This window comes from Rhinolophus sinicus, linkage group LG01 (genome assembly GCF_036562045.2).
Source record: "Rhinolophus sinicus isolate RSC01 linkage group LG01, ASM3656204v1, whole genome shotgun sequence".
Taxonomy (NCBI): Eukaryota; Metazoa; Chordata; class Mammalia; order Chiroptera; family Rhinolophidae; genus Rhinolophus; species Rhinolophus sinicus.
The window spans coordinates 197170898-197194409 of record NC_133751.1 but is presented as its reverse complement, the minus strand read 5'-3'; the positions used below and the strand labels follow the sequence as shown (position 1 = coordinate 197194409).

At 39.1% G+C, this 23512-nt stretch overlaps 1 protein-coding gene across 1 annotated transcript in view; it reads left to right on the top strand.

Moving 5' to 3' along the window:
- Positions 1 to 23512, top strand: part of WDFY1 (WD repeat and FYVE domain containing 1) — a 41681-nt gene that overhangs the window by 4798 nt on the left and 13371 nt on the right. Inside the window, exons 2-7 of the mRNA XM_019753682.2 lie at positions 10013 to 10080; positions 14593 to 14666; positions 17954 to 18008; positions 19676 to 19826; positions 21411 to 21523; positions 23352 to 23478. Coding sequence (XP_019609241.2) covers positions 10013 to 10080; positions 14593 to 14666; positions 17954 to 18008; positions 19676 to 19826; positions 21411 to 21523; positions 23352 to 23478 — 588 coding nt within the window. The remainder of the gene's footprint in view (positions 1 to 10012; positions 10081 to 14592; positions 14667 to 17953; positions 18009 to 19675; positions 19827 to 21410; positions 21524 to 23351; positions 23479 to 23512) is intronic.

Here is a 23512-nt window from a genome sequence, read left to right as displayed (position 1 = left end):
ATAAGAAGGATAAATTTGTAAAGTTAAAAAAAATCTTGAGTATGACTATCTTTCTAGTCAGGAAACTGTAAAAACAAAATAGCCTCAATAGTAAGCTGAAGAATTTGAACTGTAGCCATCATTTTCCTGACGGGGAAACAGAAAATGAGATGCCACTTTCAGAATGGAACTGAAATTGCTTTTTGAACTTCTTTCCTGTGGAATGCACCAAAAATTTAGAAGTCAGTTGGCTGAAGGATAGAATTTTTAAAAGGTAAAAATTTTATTATAAAGCCTTATAAGTAAGTTAAGGCTATAGGCCTGCTCTCTTCATTTCTGAAAAAAGTAGATTTTGAAGATAAGTGTGTTCAAACTGTGGCTCCTGGGCCAAGATTGATTTCTACAAGAAACTCAGTTTTGTCTGGCCTAAGTCAAACAAAGACAGATCTCATGTGTTTTAAAATATCTTAGGGTGTTGTACATAGGCTGGTAAACAAAGATTACAGAAAACCAACTTTTAAAGCCATTTTGGTGGCATGATCTTTTTTGTTGTCATTACACCAGCTATTTACCTTAATACATTTCTTCCCCCTTAGACATTTCTAAACATAGTAAGATGGTTTGAGGGAAAAGTTGTTTATTTACAAACTGTTCATGTGGAAACAATCTTAAATAAACAAACTTGATTTGTGTTATGTTTAGGAGGAAACCTGGCATAACTGGAAGTTGGTAGTTTATATGGAAAACCAGGGTGTTAACTTCTGTAGTTTTTTTTGTCATGCAGTGCCTAAAAGTAGACTCTTTAATTGTGTTATAAAATAAAGTGAAGAAGTGAGAAGGCAGGCAGCCTGGGAGGGAATGTCTTTATTTCTCTGTTGTTACAATCGTTTTCTTTTTATAGCATAGTTAAAAACAGATTCTAGATCCAAAATGCCCGAGTTTGAATCCCAGCCATGTGACATTGGACAGGTTCCTTATATTCTCTGTATCATAGTTTTCTCATCTGCAAAATGGAGCTAATAATAGTATGTAGCGCATAGGGTTTTGTGAGAAATACATGAATTAATATATGTAACGCACATACCGTAGAACAGTGCCCAGAGGAGAGAAAGCACTGGTGTTTTGGCTACTATTGTTTTCATTGCGTTTTATTTTTCCATATAATTACTTCAGTCTCATCAAAAGCTAAAGATGTCTCTGCTTACTGTGTGTGTTTGTTTGTGTCTGCATGTGTGTATGTGCATGTGTGTGCAAATAAAATACATTTTTTTCCTGTCTGAATAGGACAATACCATTTGGGGAGTCACTTAGACCTAAGTTCTTCTAACTGTCTTTGAGTCATGGCTTCTCATCATTTCCGTATTCGTTCACTTACAAGTCATGTCAGTTGTTAGCTTTCCCTTATAAAATCTTTGCCTTGCCCTGATAGGGGGCTCCGTGACCACCCCTAGGTTCATTGATTCACAAGGAGAACTGCCACCATATAGTCCTCACGACAATGAAAGGATACAAAACTAAATTGGCGAAGGGAAAGGTATGGGGTGAAGTCCTAAGGAAACCAAGCACCAGCTTACAAGAGTCCTCGCCCAATGGCGTCCCACAGGAGGTGTTTCCCTCCTCCAGCATTGAGTGCTCACCACGTGAGTGAAATTTTGTCTCCCAGGGAGCTCATGGGAAACTCAGTACCCAGGGATTTTACTGGGGGTTGGTCATGCAGGCACCCTCTCTCTAGCATGTGCCAAGATCCCAGACTCCCAGAAGGAAAGCGGGTGTTCAGTGGTCTCTCAGATGTTAATCTGAGTGAATCAATTAACAAACAAACCTGTAGGAATAAGGAAGCCTTGGCACGTGGAAGTTTAAGAACAGGCTACTTCTTTACTGCCTCAAACTACTTCTTTGGGGTTAATTTAACCTTGTGTTTCAAAACTTCTAGGCTGTGGATAGTTTTACTTTTTTTATTTTTTTTATTTTATTATTCAAGTTAAGAAACAGTGAATGTTACATAAACCCTGCATTGACTCCATCCTGTCTAGATGGCTCCTGCTCTTCAGAGGTGGTGATGGTTTTTAGCCTTCTCAGGGGCACAGAGGTCACAAAAAATCATCTTGTTGCTAAGTGAAAAGAAAACAGCAGGAATGGTTCCTCCAGTTAAAAAAAAGAACACATCTGTACGTAGAAAAGCAGCCACCTGGCTTCTGGAGAAGTGTTATTCGCATAGGTTCTGATGCCATGAAAATGGCCTTAGTCCCGGGATAAAAATCTGCCTGCAACCAAGTCAGCAGTCTGAGCGTCAGCATCGTCATGGACCTCTGAAGCTGTCCGCATTCCTTCCTCGACCGTAGAAGGGCATGGAAATTTTAATTTTTCTCAGCCAATCTAATTCTGTATAAAAAGAGGCTGGTTTCACTCACTTTTCAGTTTGATAATTAGTTCAGTAAAAATCCCATGCTTTCCCCTATGTTATCAAATCGGAAAGACTTTTTGTAGCAGGCATGCAGAGGGCAGAGTTCAGCAGACTTGGCTGGAAGGAAACTGCTATTTATTTGATAAAAACAGTTTGCACTGATGACCCTGTCTGTCCCTCTCTTTCATGCTACATCTTAATGTTGTAGAAACCATCCAGGCGACCAGAATTACGCCTTTTTTTTTTTGTCTGTAGCCCCTGGAGGTATGTCAGACGAGGAAAAAATACCCTTTTCTGTAGGTAATAGAAATGTTTGGAGATTTACCAAGATATGAAATAGTATCAGCAGCCCTAAGAGTGACTGGAAAATCAGATTTCCTCAAACTTACTATTTGCCGAGTTGAAAAGAAGTCAGGCCTTGGGTTTAATTTGTAACATATGCTATACCCTGTATTCTCTTTTTAACTGATTAATTGAATAATCTCTCTGTATCAATTTACAATTTTAAAATGGTTAAATTGCTTTAAATTAGCTGTTTGGGGATGATTAGGGTTTTTTTTTTGTTTTTGTGTTTTTGTTGTTTTTTGGGGAAATTTAGAAAAGATCTGGTTTTAGAAATGCTGAGGTGTCAGACAAAATGGGCCCTTGGCCTGTGGTTTTACAGAAACACTTGTGTACTATTAGAATCTATCTATCCAAGTGTGGGCATGATTTTCAAGGTAATTATACTGGAAAATAACATGTACTGAATCCAAATGTATGTTCTCTTGGACTTATAGGTTTAAAAATGGGATTCATCATGACTCCCTCAGATGCCTCCTGACTTGAGAGCCAGTGCTTTTCCGAAGAAAATTCATGCTTTGATTCCATCTTTGCTCCTACTGTATTATTGCTTAAGTAGATGAGGCTTTATAGATTTGGTGATTCCCTAAAGTATGTTTTTAATTTCCTTTTAATCAGCTCTTTGAGGGAGTTCAACAGAGGGGCTGGGAGAAATGAAAAAGATCCTGCCCACCTATTCTGGTCATCAGGCATATCTCTGAGCAGATCGAAGATTAATCTTCCTGGAATAAATACTGCACTCTTAATCAAAACTGTGGGTTTTAGTCTGCTTCTTATGTGTCAGTGTGGTGAGGGAAAGAACATACAGAATTATTATCCTTGGTGGACAGGATGAAAAATCTTGAACAACATTCGAGTAATAACTTCATTTATGCTTTAACCGTAATTTCTTCAGTTTGTTAGGATTCAAGTTAGCATCTATGCAAAGTGAGGATCCTGTATTTCAATTCAAAGTTAAAGTGGAGTTATCTGTTTACTAAGTAGTTTGAAATCCTTAGCTCTCAGTAAATGCCAAAGGCTACTTTTAATTTTTAAGGTCAGATTCTTAAGTATTCCTCAAGGTGTACTGTTTGGAACAAATGACATTGTATCAGTTAGCTATTGCTACGTAACAAACCATCTCAAAATTCAGTGGCTTAAAACAGCAAGTATTATAAATGTTCGTGAGCCTGTGGGTCACCTGGACAGCCTTTCTGGTCACAGCCAGGCTCACTCATACGTGGGTCAGCCCTGCTGATCTTAGCTAGTCTCCTTCAGGTGTTTAGGGGTTCGCTAGCTAGAAGCTGGTGGAGGGTGGCTTCAGCTGGCTCATGAGGAGGTGTTTAATTGTTGCCTTGTTGTTAGTGCTTACCTAGGGGGAGCTGGGGACCCTGCTGTTCTGCCCTGCTCAGCTTAGCTCTAAGTCTTTTCTCTGGGGGCCCCCACAAGGAGCCAAAGTCATGGTCTGCCTCTTAGGTATGTTACTTTCTCTCCTACCTGCCGCTAATCTGCCTCCACACCCAGCCGCCCAGACTGGCTCAGTGTAGTTAGGGAATTTAGTTATATCATATTATATTATGCTTTTAAAAAACTTAACTTTTCTCACAGCTCCATGGTCTTCTTAACTGTCTTTAATGACTGTATAAGCTATTGAATTAATATCTCGTTAACCCATTTCGTTATTTAACATTTTTTCCCAATTTTTATTCCTTAATGAACTTTTGTATGTATGTGTAGTTCCTTTTTCTTTTCCTGTTAAATAATTTCTTCAGAATCAGTTGCCAACCCTGGAATTCCTAAATCAATTTATCATTGTTGTTGTTGTTACTATTACTATTATTAGATGGGAAATGTTTTTCTCACTATGTGGAACAAAATGCTTGCCGAAGAGTTAATTCTATTATGATTTACAGTGCTGACAAAACAGTAAGAGAACCCTAGAAATGGCACTTTATTATTGTTTTCAGCTGTTCGTTTGCTATCCCTACACAGCAACACATTTTTAAAACATTTAAATCTGAAATATTTAACAAAGAACTGCAAACCAACTTTGGCATTTCACTTATCTCGAATATAAATGGGTCATCCACAGCGTCCACAGCGTCGAACTTAGATAGATGAGTAAGGTGGTGGTAGTGGTGTGGGCACGTTGTAGTTGTGTATATATAACGTTACAGTCTTAGGTAGAGGTACCTTTTTTGTCTATCCATGGTTAATATTGCACATCTGTGTGAGTCTGTGCCTCTTGAATGGAAAGGCCAAAAGAGACTGATAGTAGCGCCCTTCACAAGGATTTTAGTAGCAGAGGGAAGTTTGAAAAACATTTATGTAAGCTCTGAAAGAAATGACACATTTCCTTTCTAAGTACCTTTTGGAAAAATAGCAGACTATTGTTCTTAAATAACTTAAAAATAGAGCTTGGCAAAGCATGAACACTAAGGTTTGGGTTTTAGGAGAAGACTTTTTCTTGGATTGACATGGTCTTGAAATATCAAAGAAAATCCATCCACTAGAAAAATGGGTAGAATGAGCAGCAACGAAAACATAAAATGAGTTTGGGTGAGTGGGTGTGAAGTTGTCAAAATATTAAAGGAAAAGTTAAGATGTTTTGTTTTATGTTAGTGGAGAGAGCAGCTGAGATATTCATCAAGGCAGAAAATATTGTGGTTTTTGTAAAAGTAAAACCGTCTGATCTTGACACCTTAGTGATTATACGGTTTATTAGTATCATCCTAAAGTTTTTTAATAATTTGCTCCTGTAAAATGTTACTAAACTGTACTATCATGTTGCTTTCAACTTATTGAATAGTAAATTTTGCTTACAACTTGTTGAAAAGTATCTTTTTTAGTCTGTGGAATGTGTTGGCTTTTTAATAAGCAGCCCAACTTAAGTCTGTTTTTACAACCATGTGTTAAACCAGTGAGAAATATTCTGAACACAATACAGACCAAATTTCTATTACTTAGCAGAAATTACACAACTGTTAGGTTCTTGGGAGTGCTGGAGTGTTAGGGCTCAAACTTAACATCGTTTTGATTTAATCTTGGAAGTGGAAGACTGTAATGCATTGTCTAAGGAAGGGGAAGAATATGTCTGGAAAAAGAGAAGGGAGGCAGTTCAAGATAGAAGGTGTGAATGTAGAGGTGGAGCTGACTCTCAAGGGTAAGTGCCTAATTTGGAACCCAATTCCCAAGCAAGATCATCTTCTCTCAGCCTGGATGTAGTAAACAATTTTCACATGAAACACCCCAAGAGACACTTTAACTCTTGCTAATTTGCTCGTGTGTCAGCTGGGTACAGACCAAGTCACAGGACTGATGTTTGTCCTCCGAAGGAAATAATGCTGTGTTTCAAAAATGCTGGGGTTTAAGAGGGTTGTGCTTTGACCTCGGGCTAGTTTAAATATCACTCTGATGCGGCATGAAATGAAAATTTGAGTTTTCCAGGTCAGATGATTGGTTGGAAGAGCCGACCTTTCAGGCTCCCTGCTCATGGCGGCCTCCCCTGCTCTCTGAACATGCTTCTCTTTCAAGGACACCAGGACGGCACAAGCTGCCAACACATTCATGAACCCACAGCTTTTGGGGTTCATTTGAAGGGTTTTAGAATGTGTCAGCATGCTGTTCTTTAGATGCTTAAAAAACCTCACAGAGAGGTAGCTAGCAGGTTTAACCCCCTGTGACCCCACGTGAATGAGGCCGGGGAACCTGACAAGGCCTGCGTGATGCCCCGACGTTCACGTGCCTTGGCCTTTGCTGCCCTGTCTCTGGATGTGGATGACAATCCTTCAGCACATTTAATGCTGGGGAGTTGGCCTTTCACTTACTACACCTCCTCTGGCTTCATCCCTATGTGGAACATAAGAAATAAAATGTATCCATAGGCATTCTGTGCTAAGCAACATAGAATATAGTCAACAACATGTAATTTTGTGTTTGTAATTCAGGACTCAGGGTAATCATTATAAGTTTCTATTGATTATCTTAGATGAGGGCATCGTGCTGAAATTGTAGCCGTCCTGCGATGTGCCCGTAAACTACGTCCTAGAGAGAAACGTTCTTGGTAGTGTGGTGAGGGAGGAGGGCTTAGGACGTACCCTGAGCGCGATGTGTTTGGGCCACTTAAGGACACAGCTCACTGGAATGCAGGGTGTGGGTCCAGGAGTCATAGGCACCGAGGGTGTCAGCCGAGGGTGGGCTCTGAGCACAGGGGCAGTGGATGCAGAGCTTCTGGGAGGTGGAGCTGGTGGTTGACATGCCCGGAGTGGACCAGAGGTCAGGCCTACCAGGTGACCTGAGAGGAGGCTACTGTGACATGAGTGACGAGGGCGGGACTTCGTGGGTATGCTGAGAACAGAGAACAAGGACCCATGTCTTATTTAGGAATTATTGCTTCTTCTTAAAAGACAGGCAAAAACCTGCAACAGCATTATCAGACGTAAACAAAATGAGCAGTATTTTTTTAATATTATCAAATATCTAGTCAGTGTTTATCTTTGCAATTGTTTCATAATGACACATGTATTAAACAGTTAGATTGAATCATGAGCCGAATAAATCTATGCATCGTGATTGCTTGATATGTCACTTAAACAAACCTCTTTGATCGTAGGTTGGTCTTCATGTCTATCTTTTCCCCCTTGCAAATTGTAGAAAAAACAGGGTCATTTGTCTATAGACTTTCTTGCATCTCGATTTTTGCCTAATGTACCCTTGTGATGGTGTTTCTTATGTTCCTCTGCATTTCCTATAAATTGTATTTGGATCTAGAGGTTTGATCAAATGGTATTTTAAAATAAGGTTGGTGTTATGCTACATTTATCAGTTTGGTCCACTTAACATCATATTGTGAAAACTTTCCCTTACTATTAAGTATTTTTTCACAACTTGGTTTAAATGGTTCCAAACTAGAAAGAACAGTAGTATTATGAAAAAGTTTTAACCTCTGAGGTTTGGAAAGAAGAAAGCCAAGTAATCATGAACAGTAACCAAGAACCCACAAATGATAAGAGAGTGGTTTAAACATTATCTCAGACAGTATTAAATTTTGATTTAAGATGGCGAATTACAAACTGTAATGATAGGTATGGTCATACATGCTTTAATCTGATCTCTCTCTTAGTTTTGAGTGTGAACTTGGACTTTCTAGAACTTCCTGTCACAATAAACCATGTTTCCCCGGAAATAAGACGTAGCCGGACAATCAGCTCTAATGTGTCTTTTGGATTAAAAATTAATACAAGACCTGGTATTATATTATACTATACTGTATTATATTATATTATATTATATTATATTATATTATATTATATTATATTAGACTCAGTCTTATATTATAGTAAAATAAGACCGGGTCTTATATTACTTTTTGCTCCAAAAGATGCATTAGAGCTGATTGTCTGGCTAGGTCTTATTTTTGGGGGAACAGGGTACATACCTCAAAACAAAGTAAAATAGCCAAGGCTGCCTGATTATCTTGCCTTGTGAACCATGTCACATAAGAGCTTGTTTAATGGTGTTTGAATGAAGAGGCTGTGTTTGAGATTCTTCTTGGTGTCTCTGCTTATTACCAACAACAGAGGTAACTCACACTGGCGTAAGCCACTGAGGCTGTTTGTGGGAAGGATGCTGGGGTGTCTGCCTCACAGATCCAAGTCCAGGGAACTAGCGCAGCCTCAAGAGCAGCTGTCATGAGGGACTCTCCTGGACTCTCTTCACCTCATTCTGCTTCTCTCCATAGGTCGGCTTCATTCTTTCTCTCTTTTTTCGATGTAGAAAATTCTCTGGTCCTGATTCTAAACCATGACCAGAAACAGCCATTTCAGCTACTGGAGACTGATCTATTTTTCTCCCTCCTGGATTCCCAGGAAAGGAACCTGATTTATGCAGCTAGGATCAGATGCCCATTTCTGGTCTAGCCAGTTGTGATCAGGAGTGAGATGTCAAGGAAAATTCTGAGGGATTTGGCTTGGCAGAGGTTCCGTTGTGAGCAGTCAGCAGTGGCCAGAAGGCAGGGCGTGTGGTCCAGATGGCTGCTCCTATAGTAAGGCCTGTGTCCAGTCACATACAGAACAGCCTCGTGCCCACTATGCTGCTGGGTCGTCTTATTCATTCATGTGGATGCATGAAGGTCAACAGCTATTCTTTGTTTTCTTTTATTGCAGCCTAATCATATCCAGTAATCTGTACAGATCGCAAGTATAGTTGGGCAAGTTCTGACAAATGCATACACCCATGGAACCAATTCCCCAGAGCCTGGCCACGGCCCTAGAAAGTTCCCTTGTATTTCTTTCCATTCTATCCTCCCCCAGAAGCCACCACTATTCTGATTTTATTCAAATAGACTTGCCTTACTGGTCTTGAACTTCAATCCGAATGGAAACATACAGTGTCAACATAGTCTTATGTATTTTTGTTTAAGGTTTAAACATTCATTCAGTGCTGGCTATGTGCCAGAACCTCTATTGCTGTTAGAAATATAGGCATGACTGTGACAGAGCTGACAATGAGGGGCAATACATTAGGAGTCCTTGCAGAGGCAGAGCACAGCCGCGCCGGGAGAGGCAGTGAGTGTGCTTAGGATTCCGAAGAGGAAGAGGCCCAGGGCCTTGAGAGCAGGAGCAGGGTCACAGTAGCCCCAGTCGTCCTGAGGTGATAAGCCAAAATGTTAAACTTTGCCTGTTTTGGTGATTCATCATTTTCCTGCCTACGGACCGGATTTCCTCATCTCCCTGTGTGTGTTCTGATGAAAGGAGAGGCCGGAGACCTGGTGTGGAATGGTTTCCTCTCAGGGACATGCATACCGGGATCTGCTGTGCCTGACCCATGGTGTGGGCCCTGCTGGGTATGCACTCCCCTCCCCATCCTCCAGAAGCGTTTTCTTTCCATTTCTATCTCCTGCTGTCCTCGTTTGGCTCGGATATGAAGCAACTGAGTTCACACAATTTGTTTTACCAAGAAAAGCAGTTAATAGTTCTCAGCTTTCTTTGTATGTATATCATGATATAGTGAGCATTTTCCATATTGTTAAAATTGTTTGAAATCCTGACTCCTAGCGACTGCATAAGTTATCATCTATGGTTATACTATATGTATCTATATATAATATGTGTATATATAGTATATGTACTCTATAAATATACTATATATAAATATATACTGTATGAATGTGTATATGTATTTGTCCAATTTGTGCAACTGATTAACTTTATAAGGTCAGTTGGGAAATGGTACTAAAAATAAATAATTAAGTTTTACAGGAGCACAAAAGAAGATAAAATTACTACTCTTTTTTCTTTTCCTTCACAGAACCATCCGAGTATGGCTGAAAAGAGACAGTGGACAGTACTGGCCCAGCATTTACCACACAATGGCCTGTGAGTAGCTGAACTGCCCCACTGGAGGAAAATGCCTCTAATGTCTTTGATGCTTTAAATTTCAAAATTTCTGATTAAAAAGTGCTGCTGGGTTTCAAAATGAGTCCCTTAGTTGACTAAAAGCTCTGACAGGCTGTGCCAAATTGCAGGAAAACGTCTTTTGTGAAGGAAGTTGGGTCTACTTGCTTAACTTAAGCAAACTTGAACAAAACTGGAAAAGAAAAAGAAAAAAAGGAGGGAAAGGGCCTGTCCTATCCCCCAGGTTTTCCTTCAGTTTGTCACTGATGTTGGTAGTGAAGTTATACTTAGTAATAGCTGATACTGACACCGAAAAAGGGCTCCGTACACTCCCAGGCCCTTGTTACTGGCCTTTTGCCCAACTTTTTCACAAACCTCTCGGTATGATTGAGAGATTTGGTGCAAGGTATGGCACATTCTAAAACAGAGAATTTTCTCGGTAGATAAATGTTCTAAAAATAAATCTAGAAGACGAAGCTTTTGCATTGAAATTTTACAACAGCCCTGAGCTGTAGTGGCATAAAATTTCATTTAAATTCTAGCCTTTCATGCAAAACCTAAGTGGCACTGCCATCCTTCTCTCCCACTTCTTCATCCTTTCTTCCAAAGAAAGCCCCTCAGAGGAGGCCTGGATACCACCCAGGCCCAAGCTGGGATTGAATCCTTCTGTCCCAAATAGCCACACGGAGGCATCCAGAGTTGCTCATTTCCTTGGGGTGTTGGTCCTTTCTGAGGGATTTTCCTCAGTTAAGGGTTCCAATATTTGGAGGACCTCCTAGGAAAAGAAAAAAGACTTTGGGGCATGCCTGACGGTTTGTTACTTCTCAAGACCATTATAAAGTTCTTCAAAGAAGACCAAGACACTGGTGACACTGGCACAGCTTCTTAAGAGTTATTCCAGAGGCCGTGGAGTTTCTGCTAAACAGAGCACAGCCAGTTGTTCAGCAGATTCAGTACAAACAGTTTGAGTCACCCTTCTAAGCACCTCCTTTCTTGGCTAGCATTTTCTTATTGCGCACTTATCTCAGTGTACATGTATTGTTCACATCCTGCGATCAGTTTCACAAAAAGTTAGTAGTTTATCAGGATTTTCATTTTTTATACCTTCCGCTGACAGCTTGGGCAGGGCTAGTCAACTTCTCTGTCTTGATAATCATTCAGTGAAAAGGAAGTAGACTTTTTGGTAGACTGGTGTAAAGATAACTATTATAAAAGGAACCATAACACTTTAAAATACAGAGCACATTAGAAGACTACTTCTAATCATAATTAGAAAGTAATCATAATTTACTGTGCCAATCATTAGTATGTCCTGTTATCCATGTGCTGTGGCTGCATAACCTTGGTTACTCCTCTGAAATGTGAAGCGACCTATGGCTCAGAAAAGGTGTTTGTGGAGCCCATTTGAGAAATTTACTTTGGGATTTTTCAGAATGGGGACAGAAATAGGGGGGACATTTTTGGCCTCTGAGCCCACCCTTTACCCACCCAAAAAAAAAACAAAAAAAACAAAGGCTTCTCTTAGACTGATAACTCCTTACTAACAATAGCTCAGCGACAGATCTGACAGCTGGAGACAGCAAAGCCTGAGGCTCCCATGCCAGTGCTGGGGAGTGTCACCTTGTGGACAATCTTGTTAAAGCTGTCTCTGTTATCCCTCCCACCTCTCCCTTCCCCCACACACTGCATTTTGGCCCTAGCTTAATCTTGAGTTCATTCCCATTAGAATAGAGAGAGAGAGAGATGGAGATGGATGTTGTACTACATTTAGTTCAGTTACTCCTGGGCCTGTGTTTTCCCTAAATGTTTAGTAGAGCTTTGTGATTAATTTCTGTCCCAGGGCACCAAAACCTGGCAGTAGAAATGGGCACTCTTCCTTGGCTCTCAGGCTTTGGGCACACAGCTTTGGCTCTCTCTCTGTTGCCATCCTTGCTAACTTGGTTACCAGCCTCCGGAAGTGGTTCCCAGACCGCTGTGGCTGGAAAGACCAGTAGAAACAGGGAAGAACAGGCAGCATCTCTGCTGTTGGTAGCTGACATCTGCATGTTTATAGCTACATATATTTGGCTTGTTGCTTCCAGAAGCTTCTTTATTGCATCCATTGGGAGCTGTATCTACTGATGAAACTGCAGGATCATTGCCAGAAGAACACAGAATGAATGACGAGAAATAACTGCTTGTCTGTTTTAGGATGACTTTTACTTTAACATTATATTCAAAACATGAGAGGAAAAGTATCATTTTGATTCCAGAAACGATCTGTAGATTACCCGATTTAGGATGTTTTAGTGGTCCTCCACCAATTTAAACTATTTCCTGGGACCTGACAGAGTAATCAATGAACCAAACCTTAGGATATTGCTATATGTAGTTCACTTATGTTTTGTAATGTTACCTCACATAACGAAAACAACTTTCAGAATTTGCTTTAGCTGAAGAAAAATAGTAACTCTTAATTTCTGAATCTACTAAGTGCCTCATGCCTTTTTAAAAATATCATTTTATGAAATCATCACAACAGATATGCCAGGTAGGTGATATTTTCACCATTTTGTTGACGGGGAAACTGAGTCCACTGTTTGTGGTTGGAATTCCACGCCTGTCTGACTCCAAAGATATGCTATGCTACCCACTGCATTTATGGGATGGGTCCATGAACTTGATCTACAAAGAGCTAGACAGTAAATATTTAGACTTTGTGGGCCAAACAATCTCTACAGCAATTATTCAACTTTCTGTCCTTGTAGCATGAAAGCAACCATAAGCAATACATAAAAGAAAAAGTCTGGCCATGTTCCAAAAAATCAAAAAATGTATTTACATAACTAGAGTTTAAGCATATGATTTTGGACAAAGTGATGCCTTTTTAAAAGGTCACTGATTTATTTGTATTTTGTTTGTTTCTAAAACTATGTGAATGTCCAAACTTTTTTTTTTTTTAATTACATTGCTCAATTCCCTAGAAGCTTTCCTTCTAGGGAAAAAGCCAAGATATCTTCATATACAAAACAAATAAACTAGGGAAGCTTTTTTTTTTTTAAATTATAAAAAGTCTCCAGCCTCATAAAATTACGCAGCACATTGTAATTTTTACGCAGAAGAGGGATCTTACATATTTATGTATAGTTTGTTAGACAGTTAGGCATAAAGAGAATTGAAAAAGAAGCTTTAAAGCATTAAGATTTAGTACCAACTGAAAAGTAAGCAAAAATGATGACAATGAATCTTTGAAATCATCCAAGCATGATTTGATTTGTCAAAGATAATTTTATATGTGGTTATTGAAGGGCACTTTGTATGAAGATATATATATCTTTGTGGTTATAATTCTTAAACATAATCATTCTGTAGTCTCCAGCATCAATATGGTGGATAAGGGTGTACAGGTTCTTGACAATTGTAATTGTTTTGTAGACTGAAAATTGCGGTACCTGCCTTTCAATTAGACAGTTCTTTGAATGTATCTCAGGCTCTTTCTGTAGTCTGAGTGTGTAGCTGGCTTTGCTTTTGCATTTAGGGACAATCCAGTATTATAGTTTATTTTCTTCCTTTGGTGGAGAATATCAGCTTAGTGTAGAGAGGAAACTTTAAATGATTTTCAAATGGTGACCTCACGTGTAAGTTTTTTTTCTTTTTTATAAGAAGTTTCGTTTTAAAGTAAACTCAAGTTTGTTTGTTTGTTTGTTTTTTTCCTGGCATGTGTTTCTTGTTGTGGTTCTTCCATGCTCAATTAAAATTCTTTAGGCTGAAATGAACCCAAACAATTGTTTTTCCAAATGTTCCATGTTCTGAGTCTCTTTAATTCTGATTTGTAGCAGAAGGAGATGATTTGGAGTTTCTCCTTTCTGAAACTCATTCTCTGGCCTGTGCTTTCTGGAAGGATAGGTAGAACCTGGCGGGGTATGTACATGAGAAGCAGGTGCTACCCAGTCATATGACACTGCTATCTACCAAGAAACATGTTTGCACCTCACAATTCCACTTACTGCAAACTGGGGTTGTGTGTGTAATTGCAGAAGATAACTTTTTTTGGCCACTGGGGAAAAATAGTGATTTCAAAGTGGCTTTTCCAGCTTGCTGTCACACGCCTTGGGATGGGAATTCTGGTGCTGGGAACCCCTCTTTCCACAGGTCCCAGCTACTCTTCTACCTGTGATGGGGGAGGGTGCAGGGGCAGGGTGACCTGCTGAGTTTGGGGCTCAGATCACCCACTGTAACCACTGGTCCTCAGACCTTTCCAGAGACAGACAGGAGTCTCAGTCAGGTGAAACTTCATGCTGGATCGCTTCACCCAAAATTTAAAAAATAATTTTATATGAGAATTTAAAACCACAGAAAGAACTTTAACATTTTCAATTCACACCATTATTTTTTACAAAACATTTTTGCCCTCTTTTTTTAAAACCCAATTGTCTAGCTCTTTTTAATAATGTACTTTTTATCATGACAAATTGCTTAGCTTTGCTGGTAATATGGTCTTTGTCTTCCTGGCAGCTCCGTGCTCTGCTATGGCTTACCATCATGATAGCAGACGGATATTTGTGGGCCAGGATAACGGAGCCGTAATGGTAGGTAGCTTCCAGAATGTATTCCTTGTATTGACCTCCCCGTGTTCACTTCTGTTGAACAGCTTAAATGAAGTTAACAGTAAATGCCTGATTGGCATAAAAATGTTGAATTCAGTATTAGACTTCAAAATGGATTAATTTTAATTAGTGCTTAATTTTAAACTATTTCTGTGGAACTCAAAACGCTGTCGTGATTGATGGTTGGATGCCCAGACGAGCCCATACAGCAGCCCCCACACAGTGAATATGAGGCCATAGTAGCCCCCATCCCTGAACCCTGAAGGAGGCCAGGGCAAGGAGAGCGTGGTGAAGAGTGTGTGTGTGTGTGTGTGTGTGTGTGTAACAGACAGGGGGAAGGCAAATGAGTTTAGGGACTACTCATTCAGCCAACAACTTGTATAACTTTCTAAGGCAGTGCTTCTCAAACTATCTTTGGTAAAAGACTAGATATTTACATTTTTAATTTATTATAGATGGGTATTTTGTGGGCCAATTTGTGTGTGTTTATGTATTTACATATATGTTTTCTTAATTGTGATATAGAATTCATATACCATAAAATTCACCATGTTAGAGTGTGCAGGTCAGTGGATTTATGGTATATTCACAAGATTACGCGACCATTAACACTCTAATTCCAAAACAATTTCATCACACGGTCTCCCCCAAAGAAACCCCAAACCCATTAGTAGTCTCTCCCCACTCCCTTTCCCCCAGCTCCTGGCAATCATTAATCTACTTTCTGAGTCCAGAGATTTGCCTATTTTTAGACATTTTATGTAAGTAGAATCATAGAATATGTGTTGCCTTTTATGTCTGGCTTCTTTCACTTAGCATGTTTTAAGTTTCATTTATATTGTAGTTTGGATCAGTACTTCATCCCTTTTTGTTTATTATGTAGATATAACACTCTTTGTTTATTCATTCATCAGTTGATGGACATTGGGGTTGTTGCCACTTTTTGGCTATTATTAGTAATGCTGCTATGGACATTCATTCGTGTGCAAGTTTGTGTGTGAACCTAAGTTTTTCATTCTATTGGGCATATATACCTACGAATGGAATTTCTGGGTCATGTGGTAAGTCTGTAGTTAACTTATTGAGGAACCACCAAACTGTTCCCCAAAGTGTGTACCAACTGTACATTCCCACCACCAATGTGAGAGGGTTCCAGTTTACATCATTGCCAACGTGTTATTTTCCATGATGCTTTGTTTTGTTTTTATTCTTGCCACCCTAGTGGGTGTGAAGTGGTATCTCATTATGCTTTGATTTGCATTTCTCTAATGACTGTTTTATGTTGAGCATCTTCTCATGTGCTTGTTGGTAATTTGTAGATCTTCTTTGGAGAAATATCTATTCAAGTCCTTGGCCCACTTTTAATTTTTTTTCTTTTTTAATTGGTGAGCTCTAAGAGACTCGGAATGGCAGCCTGGAAGAATTCTCCAGTGAAACCAACCATCTGGTCATAGGTTTTTCATTGTGAAAAGTTTTGTTTTTTCTCCCCTTCTTCCACCTCCCCCGCCCCACTCTGGTTCAAGCCGTTGTTTCTCAGTCTAGTTGTGTACGACACAGCTCCCTGGCCCAGGCTGGTATTATGAGCCTTGCACTCCCAGTCATCGGTCGACAGCTCACGCTGACCCCCCCACTCATAGCAGCACACGGTAGCCCACAGCAGCCCACGGTAGCCCATTGCAGCACACAGTAGCCCATGGTAGCACTCAGCAACCTGCAGCAGCTCATGGCAGCTTACGTCAACCTCTGGCTGCTCACAGCAGCCCAGCTCCAGGGAGAGCCGTTGTTCACAATCTTAGCTGTAGAGGGCACAGTTCACTGGCCCATGTGGGAATCAAACTGGTGACCTCAGCATTAGGGGCACGGTGCTCCAACCACCTGAGCCACCGGGCTGGCCCGTGAAAAGCTTTTTTTTCAGTACTAATTTAACCACTTTACTTGTTACAGATTTTCTGTTTCTTCATCAATCCATGTGTATTGTTTGTGTCTTTCTGGGCCAAGAAACAAAGAGCCAGTACAAAGGACAGGCTCTCTGCCCAAGTGTTTCACTCAGCAGTAGGTAGGTGGAGAGGACTCAGGGGCTGCAGTGTTGGCAGTCGACGAGCTCAATGCCCCATCAGCTTGGGGCTGCTGTAAATAGATGATGTAGTAGTAAATGCCAACCTTCTTGTTTTTCTCCTTCTGAAAAGTTGATAGGAATAGCATGGTGATGTGTCTACACAAATATAGCAAGAAGTCACAAAAGGGCAAGCCTCCAGTGGTGGCAATGGGTGTGCATTTACTTTTCTAGTGACCCTTCTTGTGGCCCCTGCGTCAAGGGTACAGGTTCTAGGATGGCATATAAAAACTCTTGCAGCTCTCCAGTGGACAGGGGCAATGTAAATCCAATTTATCATTAGTTAACAATTGATTTTTTGATCTCCCACCCACTACAAATTAGTATCTATAAAATGCTAATACATTTTTGTACTTTGCAAAACCAAGATGGAAACAAGGAGTCAGTATTCCTTTGTGGGTTTTTTTTGTGTGTGTTTTTTGTTTTCAGTCTGAGCAGTCAACAATTTATAATGTCCATGTTACCCAGAGCCTTAAGAACTTACAAATTTGGCACTGATTAGCAGAATTTTGTATTAGTGCTTTTTTAAGAGTTTTCTTGGTTTTATGTTGAATCTTATTTTTTCATTAGGTATATATACTTTTAATCTTTTCCTAGTTATAAAGTATTACATAGTCTATAAAAAATTTGGAAAATATTAAGAGTATAAAAAAATAAAACCGCCAACAATTTCTTAATTTCCTTTTTTGCTGTTCTTCTTTTTATTAAATAGTACACTTCCCCCCCTTACACTGCTGAGGTGTCTTATGTTTTATTTTCACTATAGCTGAGAACTCTTGGTAGTAATGGGCCTTTACAATTTTTCTTTATTTATGTCACCTTGAGGAATTTTTGGTGTGGCCAAGAGAGGAAAATTAACAAAGACTCCTTTGAGGTTCGAGGGAAAAGGAATTCAACGTGCTCACTTGTGGGGCAAGAACTGGACAAAAATGCTGTGGTGGTCACGGCACTTTCTTTATTCTATCAGGTCCCCCCAAAAAGGGTGGCTTGAGGACAGGCCTGTTGAAAGGAGCAATTCTGTGTTACTGTTATATAGCTAACCTAGAGTCCCAAATCTGGTGATAGCTATTTTTAGAGTTAACTTTGTTTTGAAAGTTAAGTTCTTATTGTTTTTAAAAACCATAACTGTTTTCTTATTGCATGTCTTTACTCTTAGGAGTTTCATGTTTCTGAAGATTTTAATAAAATGAACTTTATCAAGACCTACCCAGGTAATTATACCACACACCCAGATGCTGGCATATATATACATGTAAATCTACACATACAAAACTAGGACCCCATCTCTTATGATCAAAACTAGGTTTTCACATTAACTTTTTCATTTTGTTACCCCAATTATATGAGAGGCTATCCACTCTTGGGGGTTATTTACCATCCTTTTCCTGCTTATTAACGTTTAAAATTTTGTATGCTATTCGATTTGGGTGCATGTATCAGATTTAATTTAACCATTCTTCTATTTTTGAACATGTGTACTGCTTCTATTTTGATAACACACACCAACATGTATGATAGTGTATGTATATGTGTGTATGTGTATCTGTGAGCATATTTCATGTAGATCTATTAGGTTGGTGCAAAAATAATTGCAATTTTGCAATTTTTGCAATTATTTTTAACCTTTTATTAAACTGCAATTACTTTTGCACCAACCTAATATACATGTGTGTCCTTGACTGACACTCTGACTCTAATTACTTCTGTTTGAAATAAATTCCTAAAAGTGGAGAAACTGGATCAAACGTTAAAAAGTTTTTTAATGCTCTAGATTTATTTTGCAAACCTCTTCCCAGCAGTAGTGTGCATTTTGCAATCCTCTGCATGGTGGTTAAGAGTGCCTGTTCTTTAAGTCTTTACAGCATTGGTCTTTATAAATGTTTTTCACCAGTTTGGTAGTCAAAATAGTTCTCAAGTTAAAAATTATTTAAGTTTTATTTAATGTTAACCCTTTGTCATCTTTTCTGAATGTCTGTTCATGATTTTGCCCATATTCCCAGGGAGTTACAGTATTTTATAATTAATTTATATGAAAGAGTTCTTCAGTTCTTCCAGAGAAGCCTGTACAGCTTAGAGCAAGGTCGGAGGTTTCTCTGTCTGGCCTCTGACTTCATTCATCAGACTGGGCATTTATTAAACACCTGCTGTATGCAAGGTCCCACACGTACCAGGTGAAGTAGATGGTCACTGCCAGAGTGTGGCTTACAATTGACTTAGAAACACAGATATTCCAGAAGTTAGGTTGTAGAACACTTTCCTCATTCTCAGTTGTTATTTTGTAATACAGAACTTCACAATAACTTTGCCTTTATAAATAATAAAAAGTCACACACAAATTATTCCAGAAACAAAATGCTTACACTATTTTTTAATTTCAGAAAATTGCAGGTGCTCTTGTTTACAAGGCCAGTGTTTTCTAAAGGATCAAAACGCTAAAGCTATGGACAATAAAAAAAACATTGTTCTTTTAAGAAAAGACTGCCGCTTTGCATATGGAACTCATTGATAGTTAAGGTTTTTTAGAGCAAAGTAAAAATATTCTCTTGAGTACAGCAAAGGAAAAAAACACACAAAACTGGCTCTAATCTATTATTGGAATCCCTCTTGAGTATTACACTTTAATGATTTGTATTTCATAATCATCTTCCCTGCCCGGGTGCAGGGGCAGGGCGTTGGGAAGTCTGGTAGTGAATTGGGCAGGGCAAATGATCTGAACTCTCTTCACAGTCAGCCATTTCCGTGATAGGACTGTTTAGACTGTGTGTCTCCAGGCCAACCAGGTGGCGAAGGTCAGCCTCAGTTCTCACCCAGCGAGACTTGATTCTGAAAGTCACATTTCTTCCTGAAGGGCGCAGACTTTCCCTTTCTGTTCCTACAGCTCATCAGAATCGGGTGTCTGCGATTATCTTCAGCCTGGCCTCGGAGTGGGTGGTCAGCACCGGCCATGACAAGTGTGTCAGCTGGATGTGCACCCGGAATGGGGACATGCTCGGGAGGCACTTCCTCACGTCCTGGGCTTCGTGTTTACAGTATCCTTCCGAGGGCCGGACCTTGGCCTGCCCTGCAACTGCTTGTCTCCATAGTTAGTTTTCAATCTGATCATAAATTGTTCATTGAGATCCAAAGACTGAATGCTTCCTATGTATTTCATATAAAATCCAAACATTTCTCTGTCTACTTTTCTGGGTATAAAATTGGTTTGTTAAAAATAATCATTAAATGACTCACTGTTCCCTGCTGGGAAGTGCTCTACATTTTTTATACAAAATCTTGAAAAACCTAAACCTCATTAATACAACTCCCTTCTGTCATTCCTTTACATTTCAAAGTGAAAGAAAAGACTTTTTGTATAAACAAAGGGGAATTCTAGTAATTGGTTATTTGCAGACCCTTCCAGAGAATATAATAAGGGTTGTGATCCTGGCGTTCATAAATGGGCTACAATGAGGTTTATAAGGTTTTTGTGTGTGGAGAGACTTCGTAATCCTTGTAATACTCTCAGAGGTGCCTCAGCATCCCCAAACTGTTAAGAAATCGCTGCTTTGAAAGCTTTTTACCACTAGATGAAATTTGTTTTACGTAGAGCTCTCTTGCTTAAGGCTAGCTGTGGTGGCTGTGTACCCGTGAAGGCAAGATCAAGGCTGTCAGCAGCAGGCAAATACCCCAGGGTAGTTTCCCTTTCAGAGTTGGACATCTAGCTTAGTAAAATTTTTTTCCAATGAAAGCCTTTATAACAAATGTTTACTACAAGTGAATGCACAGCAGGAAATATTTAAAGTAAGCATTTAAAATAGTACCATACACTTTAGAATTAAACAAGAGAAAATACTCAGATACATTATGTGCTAAATAACTGTTCCTGTTGTGTGTTAGGCTTTGGACATGGATTGGTAGAAAATGGCAGAGAAGCACAATCATGGCCCAGCCTGTAGTGCTCCCTCTGATCTGTATTTTGGAATTAAAATAGTACTTACCCTATTTTGTGTAAACTACTGATTTGCCACAAATTTCTCTGGCCATAAAGTGACTGAGAAAGTAATGAGCTGTTATCAATAGTTAATATATTTTTTAAATTTCAGTTTGCTAGTACCCCAAATAACTGCCTATTGGATGATTAAAGTTAACCTACACAACAATATAAAATAAACCAATCTCTTTACTTAAAGCTAAATCATCTAGGCCAAAAGAAAGATGGGTTCATGTCCATACGTGCTGTCAGTTTTATATTATTTACAGAGATAGTTCATAAATATCCACTTTGTTCCAGTTCTTGCTTTTTTTCATTATTGAGTATTTACTTTTTTATACTTTATTATAATTTGATTATAACTACTTATTTTTATGTCTGTCATCTCTATCAGCTCTTAATATTGCCAAGTGCTAGGATATTGGTTAGAATGGCAACAGGTACTCAATGAATTCTTGTTGAATGGATGAATATTAATTTTCCCAATAATCCCAGCTTAAATTTTTTTTTCTTCAATATTTACATATTGCATGATTTCCAGTTGGGTATTTCCTTTCTCATGGTTTTAGGTTTGTGCTTATTGTCTCTAAAGTGCACATTTTCTATTTTATAACTTTGAGATGGATCCTTGACTGCTTCCCCACAGATACGATTTTGATACTCAGTATGCTTTTGTTGGTGATTATTCTGGACAGATCACCCTGCTGAAGCTTGAGCAGAACACCTGTTCAGTCATCACAACCCTCAAAGGACATGAAGGTAGGCTGTGTAATCACCCACAGGTTTTCCACCTAATTTGGGCATCCAAATTTAGTTCTCAGCTCTGTGGTTTCATGAATGATCAACTTCTTATATCTATCAGATTTCAATTTGATTGACCAGACAGAGGATTTAGATCTCAAAGAGTGAAAACTAAGTGCAGGTAGGGTGTTGGGATAGATTTTGTATTATCAGAATCCATTCTAGATTGCTTTGTGGATAATACTTTCCATTTTGTTTACTTTTTTCAATTAAATTATTTTCAGAAACCTTTTACATTTTCTTTTAAATGGTAATACCTTTGGAAGAATGTTGTTATTATTATTATTTTTTAATTTGTCAGTTTCTAGGACACTGAACAAGACCGGGTGGATCAATACAATTGGGAAAAACAATACGGGCTGATTCAGCCTCTACTTGGGAACCTCTCCTGGGTGGGGGCTGAAGGAAAAGAATGACCAGTGGCATTTCATTATTTCTGCAGGGCAATAAGTAGGTGAGGCTCCATGGAAGGGTTTCAAAACCCATTTAGCTGTATTGAGTAACAAATTAGAAGCTTTGAGGCCATCTGGTTAAGATTCAAGAATTGGGGAGTTGTTGAAAAGAAAGAATGATGGACTTCTATGAAAATACTGTTCTAAGTATAACAGGTTAAATGTTCTCAATGCATTCTAGCTGATCTCTTTAGGTGAAATCAAGCTTATCAGATACGGGACCTTGTGGAGGAAAAGGGAGAGAGAAGAACAGTTAGTTAAAATAGATTTGGGCAGGAAAGCACAGCCCCTGAAGACACCACTTACTGTTTATGACTGATGGTCTCGTGACCCCAGGCTCTTAAGTAGTCTCTGGGTTGCTTAGGTCAGAGTGTGTTCTGGTAACTACTTAGTGGTGTCCATATGGAAAGACCATGTTTACCTGCTATTCTAGCTGAAATGTATGAGGCATAGGATTAAACAGTGTCAGGATTTATGCAGAATTATCCCTGAAACCAGTTTTGCAGAATATTTTTTTTTTTACTTAAGTTTCTGTGAGAAACCAGTTCAGTTGTTTGCTTTTGAATATGGCTTCATCCGTTTTCTATATACCCACCAAAAATATTATTAGCCTGTGTGACTGGTTCAATTTTATTAAGATTATTAATAATTTTTTTTCTAGACAAGCAGCAATCAATGGAACAATGAAGAGATCTGTTGGAAGAGAAATCTGTAGAAAGATTTTCCCAAGGTTATCAAATTTGATAAGTTTAGCCAATATACAGTTCGAAATGTAAGGTTTGGATTTTTAACCTAAATTCTCTGGCATAATTGTGTGATATACCTACAGACTTTTTTTTTTTTTTTTTTTAGAAATTTAATTTTCTTAAATGTAGGCATCTTGCAGTAAAACCACCTGCAAGGTCCCAGAGACCTGGAATAATCCACGTTTTTATCTTATATAAGATGACCACAGTAAACTTAATGGCCTTTTCTCATTAAATATTAATAGCTATTTTTTATTCAAAAGCTTTTACTGAACTGACCCTTCATACACAGTGTTTTATGATTTTGTAGGACAGAACAAGGAAAAATTTCTTTAAATATCTTTGCATTCAAAGTAGTTTGATGTACAACTGAAAATCCTAATCTTACAACTTCGGATAATGGATGTGCTGTGTCTTCTCTATGACTCGTGATAAAATGTTGAATGGCCCTTTCTTTGTACAACGAAGATACAGTTTTATTGACTCAGCCGGTGCTAGTTCAGTCTTCAGCTGTCAAATGTGTGTGTTCTAATGTAGAGTTTTATTTAACACACACATGCCTCTCTCTTTCCCCCGCATCCCCCTCAGGTAGTGTCGCCTGCCTCTGGTGGGACCCTCTTCAACGGTTACTCTTCTCAGGAGCCTCTGACAACAGCATCATCATGTGGGACATCGGAGGAAGGAAAGGCCGCACACTTCTGCTCCAGGGCCATCAGTGCGTGACTATTCATGGGGGTGGGGGAAGAATC